The sequence below is a fragment of the Centrocercus urophasianus genome, unplaced genomic scaffold (assembly GCF_019232065.1).
Source record: "Centrocercus urophasianus isolate 14NV4802_14NV808 unplaced genomic scaffold, USGS_Curo_1.0 seq_15, whole genome shotgun sequence".
NCBI classification, from domain to species: domain Eukaryota; kingdom Metazoa; phylum Chordata; class Aves; order Galliformes; family Phasianidae; genus Centrocercus; species Centrocercus urophasianus.
The window spans coordinates 5,795,242-5,812,411 of NW_024884697.1; the positions used below are offsets into that span (position 1 = coordinate 5,795,242).

At 42.6% G+C, this 17,170-nt stretch overlaps 1 protein-coding gene across 5 annotated transcripts in view; it reads right to left on the reverse strand.

Annotated features, from left to right (window-relative positions):
- FRMD4A (FERM domain containing 4A) overlaps positions 1-17,170 on the reverse strand; it is a 205,058-nt gene that overhangs the window by 58,009 nt on the left and 129,879 nt on the right. For all 5 annotated transcript variants that reach the window (XM_042816296.1, XM_042816293.1, XM_042816297.1 and 2 more), the window contains exons 6-8: positions 14,474-14,530; positions 11,858-11,880; positions 4,150-4,233 (exon numbers count right to left, since the gene is read on the reverse strand). In XM_042816296.1, the coding sequence (XP_042672230.1) occupies positions 4,150-4,233; positions 11,858-11,880; positions 14,474-14,530 (164 nt within the window). The remainder of the gene's footprint in view (positions 1-4,149; positions 4,234-11,857; positions 11,881-14,473; positions 14,531-17,170) is intronic.

A 17,170-nucleotide genomic window follows, 5' to 3' on the forward strand; every position in this document is an offset into this window, starting at 1 on the left:
CCAAGGAGCCTTCTTGAACAGCATAACTTATGTTCTCAAACCATACTAAAAGATGTGGGATAGTCCTCAGTTTTCCTCAAGAAATACAGGCAACACTCTCCATGCCTCCATTGCCCTCTTAGAATACTGAATATGTTCCTTTATAACATTTTGAGACCTGCAGATGGTAAGTGCAAGAAAAATATCATTCTTGGTTCTGCTTTCTTTTGGATAAAAAATAAAGCCTGAATTATCAAGGCACTAATAGGACTTACTGCCTTTCACCTTTCTATAACACTGGGCTAGTCACACGTTGGGAAGAGGTATTCCAGAGCACAGTTCATCCAGTCTGTTTGGGTGGTTTCCCTGGGAGGATATTATTGTTGCTTCTCTCCACTGACAGTAAAGGGAGCTGAGGGCCCCTAGTTCAGGTGGAGTTGTCTGCATTGAAGCAGTGTTGACGACCAGATGAATCCCACCCTAGCTGCCTGACGCTGGCTTCTCAAGTAGTTCTTTGGATTCTTTATTCATTCACACAGCCCCGCAAGGAGGATCATCCAGCACAGAGGTCACTTTCTGCCTCCTACTCTGGGATGGAGGTGTAAGCCCAGTATGTGCCAGGGAAAACAAGCAAAATCATTCACGGGTCAGAAGGAGGATCAGCAGAGCTTAAAGACCTTCTCCCTTGTCATTTCAGCTGTTCTCCAAGCAGCTGCCATGCTGTTATTGACAGCTGGGAGAGTGCTAGGACACTGCCTGGACCACCAGCTGATGTCTCCTCTTGCTCAGCTCTGGCTTGTTGCTGTGTCAGCAACACAGAAACTCATTCATAGTTAATATGGAGACATGGGGGCAGCTGAAGCGCTACTGTCTGCCTGTCAGATCATAAAATGTTCCCCCCAGAGCTGCAAAAATTAATACTTGGATGATGTCCTGTAGCAAATAACTCATAAAGATCTGAAGAATTACCAATAAATCCCTCCTGTCACAGCAGTCTACAGAACTGAACAGGCAATTTGCAAGCAAACGTGGGGCCCGATCTTATTACCAGATTCACTTTTTCAAAGGCATTTGTTTCTCCACTCTATACCCAGCAAAGTGAGCTGTTTTAAATAGCTATCCACGCACTGCTGCACCCTTCTGTATTCTGTTCCCAGCCTGATTTGTCAGTTTTGATGATATTCTCAAATTTGCTAACATCGTCTCTATTTGCAGTGATCCAAATGATCAAATACTGCCCCACTGAAGCCAGCAGAGCATCTCACAGGCCATGAGGACAAATAGGAGGATCAGAGCCTGTGGTCTGTTGTGTATTAAGAGAAACTGAATTGTGGTTTTCAGTCAGTATCTTCAGAGTTGGATTTTCTGCCAATGCTGATGCTTTTGATTGCTAAAAACAACTTGCATGCAAACTCTGTTGGAACCTGGGAGAAGTCTGGCTTCCCTGTAGTTCATTAGAAATCCCATTCTGGCACCTACTTTTGTGCTATTACCTCGGATCCTTGTATTCTTTTGGTAACCTAGTCCTGTGCTGGCTTGCTGGGGAAGATCTAGATTAAGACAAAATGCAACGACAATGAAAGTGAACTAACACATAATCTCCAGTGTCCAGTGGTTATTTTTGAGTCTAAAATAATAAATACTATCAGTTGTTTCCATGCATGGACAAGAGAAATCAAAATTCAGGGCCTCAGTTCCTGGACTGTGTGAGAGGACTAGAAACTCAATTTTCATTTGGAACAACAAAAAAAACCCCACAACACCCTACTTGCTTCAATCAGTCATGCTAAGATAGGCTTGAGAACAAGATGTTCAACTAATGCTTCTTAATCTACGAAGAGCTGTAAACAGCAACATCATGATACACAAATTACAACCTTCGTCTTTGTTGTGAGGTCTTCAAATCTCCAAGAAGAGGTTGGAGTGGAAAGGCCTGGAGCAAGGGTGTGTAACCAGGAGACTCCATGAAGGTGGAGCTGGGGGCCACAAACTGTCTTTACTCAGACCTCACTGAATTTAAGAATCCAGGACCCATCCTACTGGTCTTACTGCACTAAATAGGAGCAATTGGTGATGCTTTTCATGATGTGAATCAGAGATGCTGTATTAGTTCACGCAGATCTGCAATAGTCACTTGTTGAAGGCATCATGGTATCTACTTGAACTAGCATTTTATCACTCTTTAGTCTATTTCAGACTACTCTGATTCAGTTACAAATATAGTATAGGATTGTTTTGTATGTTTGTTTAAAACTAACTGGAACAATTGCTTGCCCTACCCCTGATATTTTCAGTGTTCTTTTCTGGAGCTAGAAATTCATTTGCTATTGCTTCGTGTTAATACTGAAGAACCAGAGCACAAAACTGACTACAAAAAGAAAGGGACAAGATTAAATTTGTATCTAGTATGCAACCTGTGTGAGATGCAGAAGAGAAGGGATGCAGCACGTCAGTAAACACGTCTTTAAATCTTGCCCTCTTAGATCAAGGAAATTTGAAGCTGTACTTTGGAGTCTTTGTTGGATTCACCAGTGGCCTCTTCCTGAGACCATTCAGCATTTCAGAAGGCCACCTGAAAAAGCCACTATTAAAGATAACTAACTGCCTGGTCACTGAAGTGAAATTATAAGTGAGTCATGGGACTGTAGCCACTGGTTTTATTACCCCACTGGAAACAACTAGCTTCCCAATCTGTGACCTGTTCTCAGTCAAATGGGAACTCCCACAGAATTAAGTACAGCTGCAAGAAGTGCTGTACTTGTATATAACCATAAATACTTGCATTCTCAGCTTTTCACTTGGCTCTTCTTGCTCCAGGTGACTCAACATAGCCCAAAGGCAAGAGAAGACACAGGATGTCCCAGACTGGGATTTCCCAGCAGGAATAGAGTTAATATTCTCTAATATTGAGTTATCTCATTGATTTTGGGGGCAGACAGATGAGCAGATAGGGCCTGACAGGCAGCCTAGGTTGTCAGTGCTTTCCTATATGCAGATACTGTCACAGGAAACTGGAGCACAGATTATGTGGGTGCTTTAATAAGACCTTAGTCCTTGTAGCTACTGAAGGGTCAGATTTGCCTTCTTCCCTGTCCAATGCTATTTGTTCCCACCGTTTCTGTTGTGGTGGCTTTTAACTTGAGCTACCACAGTGTCAGCCAGACCAGGCCACACATCTTTTAATGTGTTTGTGATTAAGGGAACCATTAGTTTGTGTGAATGTTCCTAATCTCTGCCTAGGACTCCGACTCTCCCCTGATGTGCTTAGAAAGTGATGAGTACCTCACAGAGTAGAGATTGGTCTATAGCTTGACACTAGGTACCAGTAGTTCTGGTATTACAGGCATGCTATTTAAAGTGAATGGATTTGCTGGCGAAATGAAGACTTGAAATCATAAATTGAACTTTTTTTCCCCTGCCATCCTCAGATTATCAAGATTATCAAGAAATTGAGAGTAGCAGATAAAGAAGGTCACTCCCACCCTGAGGTTTGTAGATGAATGCTATAAAGACAAAGATGCTAGGGAAACAAACAGAAAAATCAAGTGAGAGCATCTCCCCGTTAATTTTTTCCTGTTTGCACAGATGAGAGGGATAGGCAGGGTGGTACAGAAGCTATATGTGAGACATACAGAATTTAACTGTGATCCTTCTCCTACTCAGCATTTCATTTTCAGTGCAATAAAAGCTAAAGTTGCAAGCCTCCACCTCCAAACATCACCTAGTTCACATTATAGAAGAAATATATCCCTGTTAGTTCAGCTGTGCCGTTCAGAGAGGAATTGCAAGGTAAAGCATAAATCACTCAAAAACAATGCATAGCAGTGCAAAACACTGACATTTCAAACTGGGAAAACTCTTGCTTTCCACAGATGTAAAGTTCTGGAAAAGGGAATGGCATATTAGGTTGGTCTCTTGATTTCATTGGGACACTTGGAGGTTTACAGTGAATCTTCTTCCCAGACATTAATGGAGTCATTTGGCACATGGGGAACTGATTTGCAGTGTGATAGCTGTACTTTACTTGTGCTGCATCATGCAACCAGTTGGTGTCAGATCCAGAGTTAGGAGGCAGGAATTCCTGCCCCAGTATCACTCCCAGACCTCTGACTGCCACAGCCAGGCCCTGGATGAAACACTACAAAGCTACTCAACAGAATGAAACATTACCAGTAAGCAAGGGAAGGATGCTCCTTCAGCGCTGGTGTTGGAAGGGCTGGCAGCTTCTTTAATTCATTCCTTACAACTTCATTGCTGAAAGAGAATTCAAAAGGAGGATCAGGCTACAAGAAAACAGCCACAGTATTGATATGACCTGACCTAGCTGGCAGGCTGCTACAGCTCTACATCTGTTCCTCCTTAACAAACGGCAGTGGGGTTTCCTTTCCCATTTTCTTTATTTTATGGCAGCATGGTTAACTTTTCCCTCTATTATCAAAATTGGAGCAAAGCTCTTTCAGATGGTTATGTTGAAGCATTTCCTACCAGTGACTCTGGACACACAAGTTACCATGCCACATTGCACAGAGCAATGTCCCAAGAACACATTCATAAACAGAACAAGGGGAAAAAGAAAAAAAAAAAAAAAAAAAAGAAGAGATGCTTTCATCTGCAGTAAAACATTTTTATTTAATGCCTACAACCTGTTGCAAAAAGTAATTATTTGCTTTCTTAGCACCATACGTTGCTCTTAGCATTTTGCACTTGGGAACAGGCCTTTGCACATCTTCACTGATAAGACTCCAGCCTGAATTTACATCCTCAGTAGGACCAGGCCCAATTACTTCGCTAGCATTCTCCTCCCTGCAGTTTCCAGCTACAGCTCTGGCCAACTGGAGCAACAAAGCTGCACACCAACGAGCAGGAAATGCTCATGAAATGGCAGACCGGTTCTCACAGATGAAATAAAACCATGGGATTTTCTTCTAGCAGCCCAAAATGCCTTCCCTTCAGCTTCCAAATGCATAAGGAACTGTGAGCACACAAAAAGAAAGCTCTCAAAGGTCTGCAAGGGAAAGCAGAGTTGCTGCTGCTTTTAGTATCTTAGAAATACACTGCTAAGAGGGTCAGACAGGACACTGAGAAGTGCCAAAATTGGCTGACTTTTTAATAGCATTTTTTTTCCTGCCTTCTTGCACTCGGCTCTTTATCCTGCAAAAAAGTGTTGGAATGGCTGCCCAGGGAGGTGGTGGAGTCGCCGTCCCTGGCAATGTTCAAGAGGCATCTGGATGAGGAGCTACGAGATATGCTTTAGTAGCTTGAGGTAGCAATGGTAATGGGAGGACGGTTGGACAAGATGATCCTGAAGGTCATTTCCAACCTTGTGCTTCTGTGATTCTATCCTGGAGCTGCAGTCAGACACCTCTTCCAGAGCTCTAAATTTCCCAGCCTATTTGCTTCCCCTGTAGAGCAGCAGAGCCATTAAGCAAGCAGACAGGTAGTCTTGGCATCCCCAGCTGTAGACCAGCCCTCCTGACAGGACCACCTGACCATCTGAGGCCCAAAGAGCCCTAGGATGTTCACCCTGTGCTTTGTTCTGGTCTCTGTGACATCCTATAGGGCGGCTCCCAGAGATGTTGTACTGCTTCAGTAAACATTTTCCCACAGCATTTGTCTATTTGTGCATCCCAGCAGAAGGCTCTGCCTGGGACCTAAATGGGTTTGTATTAATTGGAGTTTGCAGGTTAATTGCAGGGTTGAGCTACAGGATAAACTATTAACATAAACCTTGGAGCAGACGTTTTGGAACATCTACAGGTATCTATTATCATGGCAGTTCCCTGACAATCATATAAGTAGAATTAAAACAGGACCATGACTTCTAGTCAATATAAATCTATGCCAGAGATGCCCAAGTGTCAATCAGGTTCAAGTCTTGCAGAAGGAATATGTGTAGAACAGCATTTGCAAGATATGACTATGGCAACTACTGCCATACTAAGCACACAGTAAACAACTCAGTAGCATCTCATATGCCAAGTCTGGCAAACTGTTTGAAGACCCACTCTTGCCTAAATTTCACAGTCATTTGAACATCGGATCTTCCTTTGCAAGTGCAAATGATTGAAAACTATTCAGATGTTTCTTTCATTTACCATGTGCAGGTAAATATATGCACAAGTCTGAACAAGAAGCTGCTCTGCTCTGTGTTATCTGCTGATCTGGCCACTGTGCTGTGTTCGACAGCTCAGAAAACAAGCTTCTGCTCTGTATAGAGTTTACGGGATCTGCCTAGAGATATCTCCTCCACAGCATGTGATACTCAGCTCTTAATGAGTTCTTTGACATTATGAAAGAAACAGGAAAAAAAAAAACCTACCACCAAAAAGAAAAAAAAAAGATTATAAAAAATTACCAGAACAACTGAAGCACAAGAGGCAGCTCCTACCCTCAAGTGAAGATTTTTTGAGGTTGGCTGCTTACAGAAGGAAGTTGAGAAACTTCCAAAACTCTTCTGGGAAGATAGAGAGTGATTTCCAAACAGGGGCTTTCTGAACTCAGACAACTGTCAAGTAGGATGAGATTAGCAGTGACTAACTATCATTGAGAGTCTGGGAAAAACCCTAAGCCAGTAACAGCTCCCATGAAAGAGAGGGCAAATACCAATCAGCTCCTTCTTTCCTGCCAGTGAGGAAAAAGCCTGCACTGGGATTAAAAACAGTCTTCTAAAAATCCGACAAAAAGACATTTCTTGTAATGTTGTTGGATGGCATCAGTATTTCTGCTCAGTACCTAGAAAATATCATAAAATAAAGGTAGTGCTGTATGACTTCAAAGGGACAAATGTACTTCAGGTCATAACTTCAGAACAAAAAGACATTTCATTCCCTAGTCCGTATATTCACTGAGTCTTCTGGCTAGAGTCTCGAGGCAATTGAATTTAGACTCCCTAAAGGATGTCAAATCAAGCAGACAGGAAAAAAGAATGGCTCACATTGCATTTGAACTGGTGGCCACGAGGTCACTTTCCTCCATTAAAACACCAAACTCCTTAATTTTTGAAATGTTTCCAGCAGGATCACAAGTGGTTTCTTACTTACTGCGTTTCCAAATCTTTCTAGTGAAATATCTCAGTGTGTTTATTTTATTACTGTATTTAGGAAGTGTTTAATCCTGTCACTGGTGCTGCATTTGTCTCATAGTCTTAAAGTGTCTCGTGTACCTCCAGGATTGGTAATATATAGAAGGGTGCTTTTAATTCACATTCATTAATACACACAGTAAAAGGCTCCAAAGAAACTTCCTTTATGTCCTCCAGACCACTTCAATCCTGCCCTATCGTGGAAATTATATTATTTAGGAGACTGAATGACAAGATGAAAAATGAATTGGAAAAGCCATCTCCACAGGATCCTGGCTGCTAGTTAGACATCCAGAAATAGAGTTGACTGGCTGGAGAATGGACCTAGAAAACAGGAACACCTGAGTTCCTTGGCCCAAAAAACTGCTGTCTGCATCTCTAATTTTTTCTACACATGAACATAAAGGCTTACCTAGCCAATTCATAAGCATTTTGTGAAAAACAGGTGAGTTTTTTTTGCAAACTGGCTGCAATAATTTTAAGCAATATTACACATGCAGTTATGTCTCAGGAAGTCCATACATTTTCCAGCATGTGTAATAACAGTGATCAGTAACAAAACAAAACTGCAGGTGAAAGCTCTCAACTCTTCTCAGCACAGCAATTAATTCAGTTGAACGAAAAAGGAAATGCAGAGTCTGAAATTCTCAGAATAAACAGTACCATTTGAGATACAGTGTGTAGGATCTCCTCCATGTGGTTGCAAGATGGAAGAGTGCAGAATGGGTTTTGTAACCACTTAATAAATTTCAGCTGTTTAAATGCCACTTAGTTACTCGGAAAGAAAAGTAAGCCTGAAACCATGTCAGGTTACCATCCACCCAGATGTTGACTTTATTATGAAACTCTACTTCACAGCAAACTGGCTGTTTGCTTTCCTTTCCTTCCTTGTTATTTCATATTTTGCTGGGAGATACTTGGAGTTGACTTGAAATATCTCATAGTGTTTAACCTGCAATCTAGGAGGGTCAGCCTGAAGAACTAGCTGCAGCATTTCAGGATTTTCTTTAATTCAGTATTTCCCCTCCCCAGTCTAAGGTATGACTGGTGTATGTTATTTCTAGCTGCCTTGACATAGGGACTGCTTAGGGTTGAGAAGCTGGATTCAGAATTTTTAAAACCAAAGTTGGTGTGAGTTACCCAATTATTTTGGTCTACATCAGATAGGATTTAAAATCTGGTAGGGTTAATTAGAGGGGAAAATCTAATAACAATATACTATGGCACACAACCAAATAAACCAGAGCACCATAATTCCTTCATCTCTGAGGGCCTAAAGGGGGTCACACCTGTAGGATTTACATTCATCCAACAAAATGAAACTTGGAACTGCCTATTCTCTGCCAACCAAGTGTGACTTTGTTCCCACCTAGAAATAATTTTAGCTTGAGCTAATAACCTTTACATCTGTTTGTGGTATACTAATTTAGTAGCTTTACAGAACAGGTGATCCTGTGCCAATTTTTGGGTAACTAATACCAAAAAGAACAGCTCAAATCTAAAGTGTCCTGTTTAACTGAGAATCCATTGAACAGGGATACCTAATTGCCCAAAATTCAATAGTATGTGCTAAGCTAAATCTAAACCTTTTCCGTTCTGTTGTCAAATGAAGCATTTTAGTAGTCTGCAACTATGTGAAAAGCTTCATCTGTTAGTGCAGAGGACTAGGAACATTTTAAGGAGAATTACATTCTATTTTAAAATCTCACTCAGTTTGTGTTCTGCCTAAATCTGCATCAACCCAGAGAAGTAAAAATCTGCTTGCGAAACACTGAGTTTGACCAGGCCACTTAAAGCAAACACTGAGAAATGCTTTTCCGGGTTCACCTAGAAAGGTTCAGGAGCTCAGGATTTTTGACAGATCTGCCTTTGAAATTAATTACATATTAGAAATGGGGGGAAAAAAAACCTTAGCTGGAGGAGTTAGAGACCAAATGGATCCATTAGGGCTATTGTGACATCTTAGCTCAAGACAGTTAAGACAAGCTCAAGACAGAACCAGCTCAAGACAGAGACTATGTGCTCTCCAGGCTTAGCAAACACTTGGGCAGAAATTAAGATGCCCAGACTAGGCAGTAATCCTGGGTGGCAAAAATCAGTGCAGAGACACTCACATGTGATGATGTCCTACCAAAGAATGAACAACATGACATTGAAATAGCACATAAAGCTCTTCTGGGTATAGGAAAGAAGAGTACTACGAGCACAGTTACATTTTGAGGCATGGGATGAGCTCCTCTAAAGCAGCAGTGAGAGCTGCTGTCAAGGTAGATGCGGTAGTTCACAAAACTAGAAAACTAACTGCTAGAATTTCTAAGATCAATTCTGTTTTTTTGAGTTCTAATGAAACCCCAGAAGAAGATTTGCAACTTCATTCTGGAACCCTGAACTAGCCCATTGTGATCCACCACCTGGGTGCAGTGGGATTTGGTGACTCAGGTCACTACGGGCAGGTGCCAGCCCCAGTTCAAACTGTGACAACTTGGCCATGGCTATCCCAGTACCCAAGGTGATGAGCAGCAACTCATAGGAAGGCTTCCCTGGGAACAACTGTTCTCCCTCATCACAAATGAGCCGGTGCTTATGTGCTCTTATGGATTAGGGCCAAAGAGAAACTTGCAGTCACACAGGCTCTAAATCTGATGGTGGCAGCAGACAACCCAAGTGTGGAAATCTTCAGTCTGCATTCTTTGAAAACAAAGCAAGAGTTCAAGAGTTCAGCTTGCATGCAACATATGCTGCCATGAACAAAATACTATCTTTAAATCTCAAGATATTCACAATTGCAAAGCTTCTCTGTTTGAAAGAACAGCCAGTTGTGTTACAAGCAACATTTCAACAGCAAACTTCACACACTAAAGCCAACTTCAGCCATTCAGTCAGTACGTATATCTTCATCTGCAGTTCCTTTTGCTGGCTCCTGGCTTGGTTTGCCTCTCAGATTTTGCACTGATACAAATAACCACAACTCTCAGTGGGCAAAGTCTTGACCACAATGACCTCATGTTGACTTCAGTAGCACCTGGATCTCACCCAGCACATAAACCCCTGTCAGTGCACGTTATGAGGGAGACACTGGACAGGTATCCCTGGAGATGTTAAGTCTTCTCCTAGAATATAAATTGTCAGGGTAGGATTTTTCAACGTTTCCTCAAGAACAGCCTTTAAATTCCATTAATAGAGCAGACTGCTTTGTCTCCAAAGTCCATTTAAAAGTTAAGATCCCTGGGACTGTCAGCAAGCTGTTATTATGACACCACTTCTCTGCTTGACTTGGCCATAAGGATTCCCTCTTCCACTTAAAACCTTTGAGAGGTTTGAGGTGAAAAGGAATAAAAGCTGTTTTAATAGTGATGACTGCTATAACAGCACAGAGAAACCACGTTTTGTGACATTTTGGGTATCCTCAAGGCCTAGAGAAATGTGCTGGTAATCTCAACTATTCCTTTTACAGCAAAGATGGATGTTTTCCATTTGCTATTTCCACTTCAGGTCTGGAAAGAAATACTTGAAGAGAAAATGCTCTCAGTCCTATTACACTGAGCCATCTAACTGATTCCTCTCTGTTCTAAGGTTCATAGTCCGAGCATGTAGCTTGATTCATCATGGCTAGATATTCCGAGAAACTTTAAATATTAGTCCTCATAGTAAAACCAATGGAAGATGTGCTTTAGCACAGATCAGAGTGAGAAAATTCTGTTTGGTCCAGGTCTTCTAGGCTGAGCACATGACAGTGCATGGAAAACCAGACTGAAAAATTGAAGAGCCACAGGAACTCCAGCGTCCCCTGAACAGTGCTGATAACTGAGTGAAACTGAAAGATGAAGCAAAATTGGGTTTGCGCTTCTGTGTTTTGAGAAATGATAGGGCAGAACTTGAACTTTTTTTTAGCAAGGGTTACGTTACGTCAATCTCAGATTCTGTGACGAGCAGGCAATTATTTGCAATGCCTTTTTGCTACTTTATCTGAAACTCAGTGGACTGGAAGTCTCAATTTACCACAAGGTGGGACCTGGCGTATCTCTGGTTGCTGTTTTTTCAGTCCTCTGTGTGTGTGTGGAGTACCATTAGTGTGCGTAACGCCAACAAGCTTCTCCAGCAATTCAACCTCACTGCCCAATCACACCTTCTTTTCTTCTCTGAAATTACCTTCTGTGGATACTGTGGTTCCCCGGATGACCTCAGGCACAGGTCAGCAAAAAAATATATATGGAGTGTGTGAATTATTTAGCAAACAGATCTCCTAGGCTTTAGATGAACAACTTTCATGTTTCTCACATGAGGCATCAAACAGCCACCTGACCTTTGATTGCTATAGAATAGAAAGAGTCACCTCTTCGAATTTCTTAGAGCACTTCTAAAGATTTGGCTCAAGGGACAGCAGGAGTTCAACAAAACCAGTCATTTAAATTCTGATTTTGAGAACTCAGTCCAAATTCGAGCTTGAAATATCGATCAGTGATGGAATTTTAATGCTGCCTCAGGCTAGGTCTGTGATATAAAAGTGATTGTAGGGTCCTTTCCCTACAAAAAAAAAAAAGTTTCCTTCCAAAGACTAGTTTATTTCCTGAACTTCATGGGTATATAAAGGGATTTGTCAACAACAACATAACAAATAATGCTGTTTGCGAGGGCATGCTCTGGTCAAAGGCTGTGTTTTGTAAAGAAACAGGGTGTCTATCCTTGCAATCCATTCCTGCTGCTACACAGCTACAGCTGAGTCACATCACTCACACTGTGATTTCACTTGATTCACTCTCAAAACACACAATGACAAAAACTTCTAATGTTACGTACCTTGAAAAATCTCCCTTTGCCTCCTGCAAAATAAGGGATAAGCATAAATATACCATTAAAAAACGCACACACAGAAATCCATAAAATCGCTGTTAAAGATTTTCCATTTGCAAAATTCATTTAGCAGCAACTTCCTCAGTTGTAAGTGATTCCTCATGTATTTTCTTGAACCAGCCTCTAAAGCCAAGCACCACACCAGCTGCAGTGAGCCAGGCAGATTAACAAACAAAAGGTTTGCCTAATAACAGTGGCCAAGTGATTCATCATTCTGCTAATGGATTCCCAAGAAGCTAGAGGAAATAATGGTACTAAGTTATTATGTTGGTCGACATGGATGCTATGTTAACAGAAAACCTCTAAAGCCTCAGTGACTTTGCAGCCTCTGAGAACCTCAGGACTTTTTACAATAGCCAATTATTTCCCATTAAGTAGATTTTCAGAAAACTATCTCACCTGCAGCTCCCAAGGGGGTGTAAGACTCAGAACTTCCTAACACCTTGCTGGGTATTTCTGGGAGTATTTAGCTCCCTTACTTAAATATCCAGTTATTTCTATTTATTAATGTCATGGACTGATGTTAAAGGATTGGGTAATATTCTATGCAATACTTAGATCAGTATCTGAGTCTTACTGGATATCTGTCATACCCTCAAAATCTGTTGAGTTCCATCTTCAATAGATGCAATTTGCATTTTGCAATATCCACAGGCAATATACATTTCATTCTATGTATGCCAAGCACCTTATTTGCTGACAGCTATGCACAAAGCACAGTGCAATAATGTAATTTATAACTGGTCAGTAATTTCTGCAATGAGGGAGTTTCCAGATTTTCTGTTCAGGTCCTTGTCTCTCCACTCACCCATCCACACTCAAAACCTGTCAGCCCATGTTCAGTGGTGCTTCACTTCTGAGGCTGGGGTAAAGTACAGAGCTTTGGTAGGACTTCAATTTTTTCTGGTAACACAATAATTTGAAATAAGGCTGCAGAGTAAATCATTTGAGTTCTGACAGTCCTTTAGTATCTTCCCAGGTCCCCTTGGGCATAGTGAAGGGCAGAAGGGCTCTCCTGTGGTTCAGGGAAAGGAATCCTTGAACATATCATGATTGTAGTACAACACAAAGCAAAACCCAAAAGGTAAGCCCTGGCCTGAGCAAGGATGAGCGTACTGAATTCAGAAAACAGTTTTGTAGGGTTGATTCTCCATCCTTCAGTTCTTTGACCTCTACGCTGCAGCGAAGACTAAAACAATGCTGCGTGATCCCTCTTGTTTCGCACAGATCCTGTCACAAACACGGACTGTAGTAATTTCTGGTTACAGACGGCAGAGGTGTGGCTTGTTTTGACTGTTTTCATGAAGTTACACATCAAACTACTACAGGAATAAACGCAATATCCTGTGTTTGTGATGAGAAACAATCACAGCAGTGAGGGTTGGAGTGGCAGATCTGGATCTGGGCGTACAGTTACTAAGTGCCTAAGTTATTCACTAGGATGAGCAGACAATAGATTCATAACCCTACTGCTACTTCACACAATAACCCTCTTGTTTGATGCGTATTCCCCAACAACCAATAAGCAATTCCTTTAATGTGCTTTTAATTGAGTCCCCCATCCTGACTCTCTCTCCATTTTTGTTACACAAAATGTTCTTAATGAAGATTCAAATCCCTACACATTAATTGCTTCCTTAACATGAAAAGTGCTGTAAAAGCGCAATGCGTTGTTATTTATTTGTGCAGTCTGATGAGATGTCTTGTCTGCTCACATGAAGCCTCACAGCTTCATGCTTGATGGGAAAACAAAACAGAATCTACACCGTGAGAAAAGGGGACAAGAATCATTTGACAGCTATCTCTGATCTGGTCCCATAGTTATGCTCATAAAAAGCGATCTTTCAAACCAAACGCTTCTGCTGCCCTGAAAAAGTTCCTCTTTGGGAACAAGAGATTTACCAAACCCTGCTGGTAATTCAAGCTCTGACCCTTTCCCTCTTGCTGATGAGGGAAATGACAAGACAATTTTTGTTTCTGAAGAAGTGGTTTTGGAAAGGCTTTATGCCCTTCTGCCCACGTTGGAAAATACAGACAGTTGCATATATAGAAGGTTATGGAGATCATCAGGAGGGCAAACAACACTGATAAAACAAATGCAATTGAAGTCATTGGAGAGGAATTCACTGGATACATATTTCATCCAGGAAATCTCATTTATAGCTTAGAATTCTTTCTGGCTTTACATCATAGTCCAAGGCTTTGGATATCTGTGTTAGAGCTAATGAGATATATACATTTATGTAAGCAAAATGTGGTGCAGTGGCATCTGCTTCACATGTGGAGAGCTCTGGTGTAAGAGGCTTCTGTACTTATTTTGCTTTGGTATAAATGCTGAAAGCTGTGTAGAGATAACTTATCTGCTGAAAAGAAAGATCATTTTCAGTGCAAACCTGAAAATAAGCTGAAGGTTACATGTATCTCAGGCATAAATTAGGATTCTTCCCTTTGGTCCGCAGGGACTCTTGGGGAACCCCTACACTTCTGTACAGCCCTTTTTGATTTAGCCAGTCAAAAGATTCAATACAAAGGTGCATGAAGCAAGAAGAGGCTGGTGCTTACCTGCAAGATATATGCAGCCAGTTCAAACACCACTTCACTGTCAACCTCAATGAGCTCCTAGGAGGGTGAAGAAAACAAAAAGAATTCAGTAACTTTGAGATCCTGCAAGAACAAAATGCATCTCCTCCTGTCTACTGCAGAGTGAAGCACGTGGTGCCAGTTTTCTGCCCTGGCCAGGCTTCAAAGCAGGCCCTGTGCTCCTGGAGACCAAAGTGAGTCTGAACCTGCTCACTCTGATGTGGAGAAAGCCAAATATTCAGCATGACAGCCTGGCAAATGAAGCATAACTCAGTGTGGCATAAGGGGTTTCTTGGGAGGAAGGAGGAGAAGGCAGGTGGAATGGGGAGGATCAGGGTCATTTTTACTTTCAAGCATGATTTAGTAAAAGATAGTTTGGGAAATAAAGGTTTTTCTCCCCCCAGTTCTACCCATCAGGGTAGGAAAACAGAGTTTTGTCCTTGGCTCACAGAAGCATGGAAATGAGAAAATCTGTCTTCACTGAAGTGGTATCAAAGCCCTTGCAGAACCCCTCTGGCCCTTGTCCAGGGTAAACTCACAGGAAAATGAGCCATATTGCCTCTAACAGGACGGGAGCTCTGGTTTCAGCCCCTTCATGTCCCTGAGCATGGGGGTGGGGGTACTTTGAGAGCAAACTGTGAAAGCAAATCTTTCAGTAGATTTTCATTGCTCTACTCTATAGAATCTGGACCCTGACAAAAGTAAATTCTGAGGGTTGGGTGAAGCTGTGAGCATTTCGCTCGGATGCTGCAGTCACAAGGACACTGCTGGCTGCATCCAATCCTCTCAGCGTTCTTCTGCTGCATCTAAAATAGCGGTCACAGGGCTATGCGGTTTGTGCACCGCTCCACTCTGAACGTGTGGGACACAGACACATCATCAGGAATGCTTGGGAAGGGAGGCAGAAGCCATATGGCCAAGCATGCTCAAGTCCCAACCAATTTTGGCTTTTGGGAAGACAATGGGCTTTTGCTGATGCAGTTTGGGCCTCAGTTATGCAACTAGATCTCCCATGTGGCCACATACACATACGTGCTTAGCTTACTCCTGTGGCTCTTCTGTTATATTTATTTAAACTGCTGTTTATAATATTTTATTTAATCTGGCAAGAAATGAGTTATCTAAATATAGATTGCTGCTGTGATCCGTGCTCCAGCCAAGTCAGGGCCACACCTCATTTACAAGCCACAATTGCTTTGGCTCGTCTCTGGCAAAATCAAAAACAAAGGGAACAAAACAGAGATTAAGATCCAGGTGTCTTTGACTTTCACCAGTGCCAGCTTTTTAAAATAAGCATTTCCCTCACCTCCTTCATAACAACTCCCTGGGGAGTGAAGACCAGCTCTGCTAAGGGCAATAAATACACCTCCCTCAGTTCAGCTAAACTGTGACTCACACAGGCACCTGCACTAACGAGGTACTTGTGCCAAGGGAAGCGGCTGGTGTGAGATATCCACGCAGCTGCAGGCTGGGGCAGTCAGGAGTGTCCCATAGCAAGGGGTGATGCAGAGAGCCTGAATGCCTGTCTCTCTGTGGTGCACTGGGCACTGCACACGAGCCAGCCTCTACAAGCCCATGTCGATGTTGCGACAAGTCCACGCTAGTGGGTAGAGTGGGCCAGAAGCCATTCTCAGACCCTAAGGGTATGCAGCACAGAAAAACTCATGACTAAACACTCTTTCTCCATCTCCCAGCCCCAAAGAGAGTTACCACAACTATACTGCCTTTCAGAAACAGGTGCACATCCTTGAACAGGCCTCCAGCAATGCCTGGGACAGGACTAGTTGGCACAGGACAAAACCTGTACCAGAGCATGTTAGTAATGAAACAGACTGACGGACAGTACCCAACACCAAGCCCTGCCTGGCCGGTAGTACAAATGTCTCTTTACTTTTCTGAGCAACACTGGCTGGGATGGTGCTGTGCTAAAATTGGGGTGAGTGGGTCAATTGCAGGACTCATAGGAGTGGTGCAGTACCCAACACAGAGCCAGCTGGCAGCCCAGGAGACCAGCAGCCTCATGCTGAAGGAGGCTGCTGACAACAAACTGCTATGCCCCAGTTTGTATTGCTAGTAGGAGTTGCCACAACCTCGGCGCAGCACGTTGCACTTGTATTTGTTGGGCCATATGAGTTTCTCCTGGGTCTGCTGCTTGAGCCTGTCTCGTCTCTTTGGATGGCATCCTGTCCCCCAGGTGCCATGACTGCACCACACAGCTTGGTACAAATGGTGTTATGAACTACATGTATCATACATAGCATGGCCTTTCCTGGCTGTGGGAAACCTGGGATAAAGTCATCTGTGAGAAGTCCAGTGAGAAAACTTTTTTGTGCAACAAGGAAACTTTCAAGGTTTGGGGACCTGCATAAACTTCCGGTTGCAGGGATGACAGGCAGTGGATGCCGCTCTCTACACCTAGAGATCCTTCCATCCAAACATGCTGGCTGGCTGCTCATTTTGTGTCTGATCGGAGACCTTGTACCCAGCTTTCAAATTCAGCATCCTTTTTAATAGCATGGCATGGCTTAGTGTGGCTGGAATCAGATGGAGAAGGACTCGGGGAGACTGGGAATCCAGCAGAGCTATTTATGGATGGAGCTGACAGTCAGCTCGAATGTGCAAAGTAATGGTTTTAGGAGAGGTCAGATTAAAATAGATCAACCCAGATCTGTAGGCACT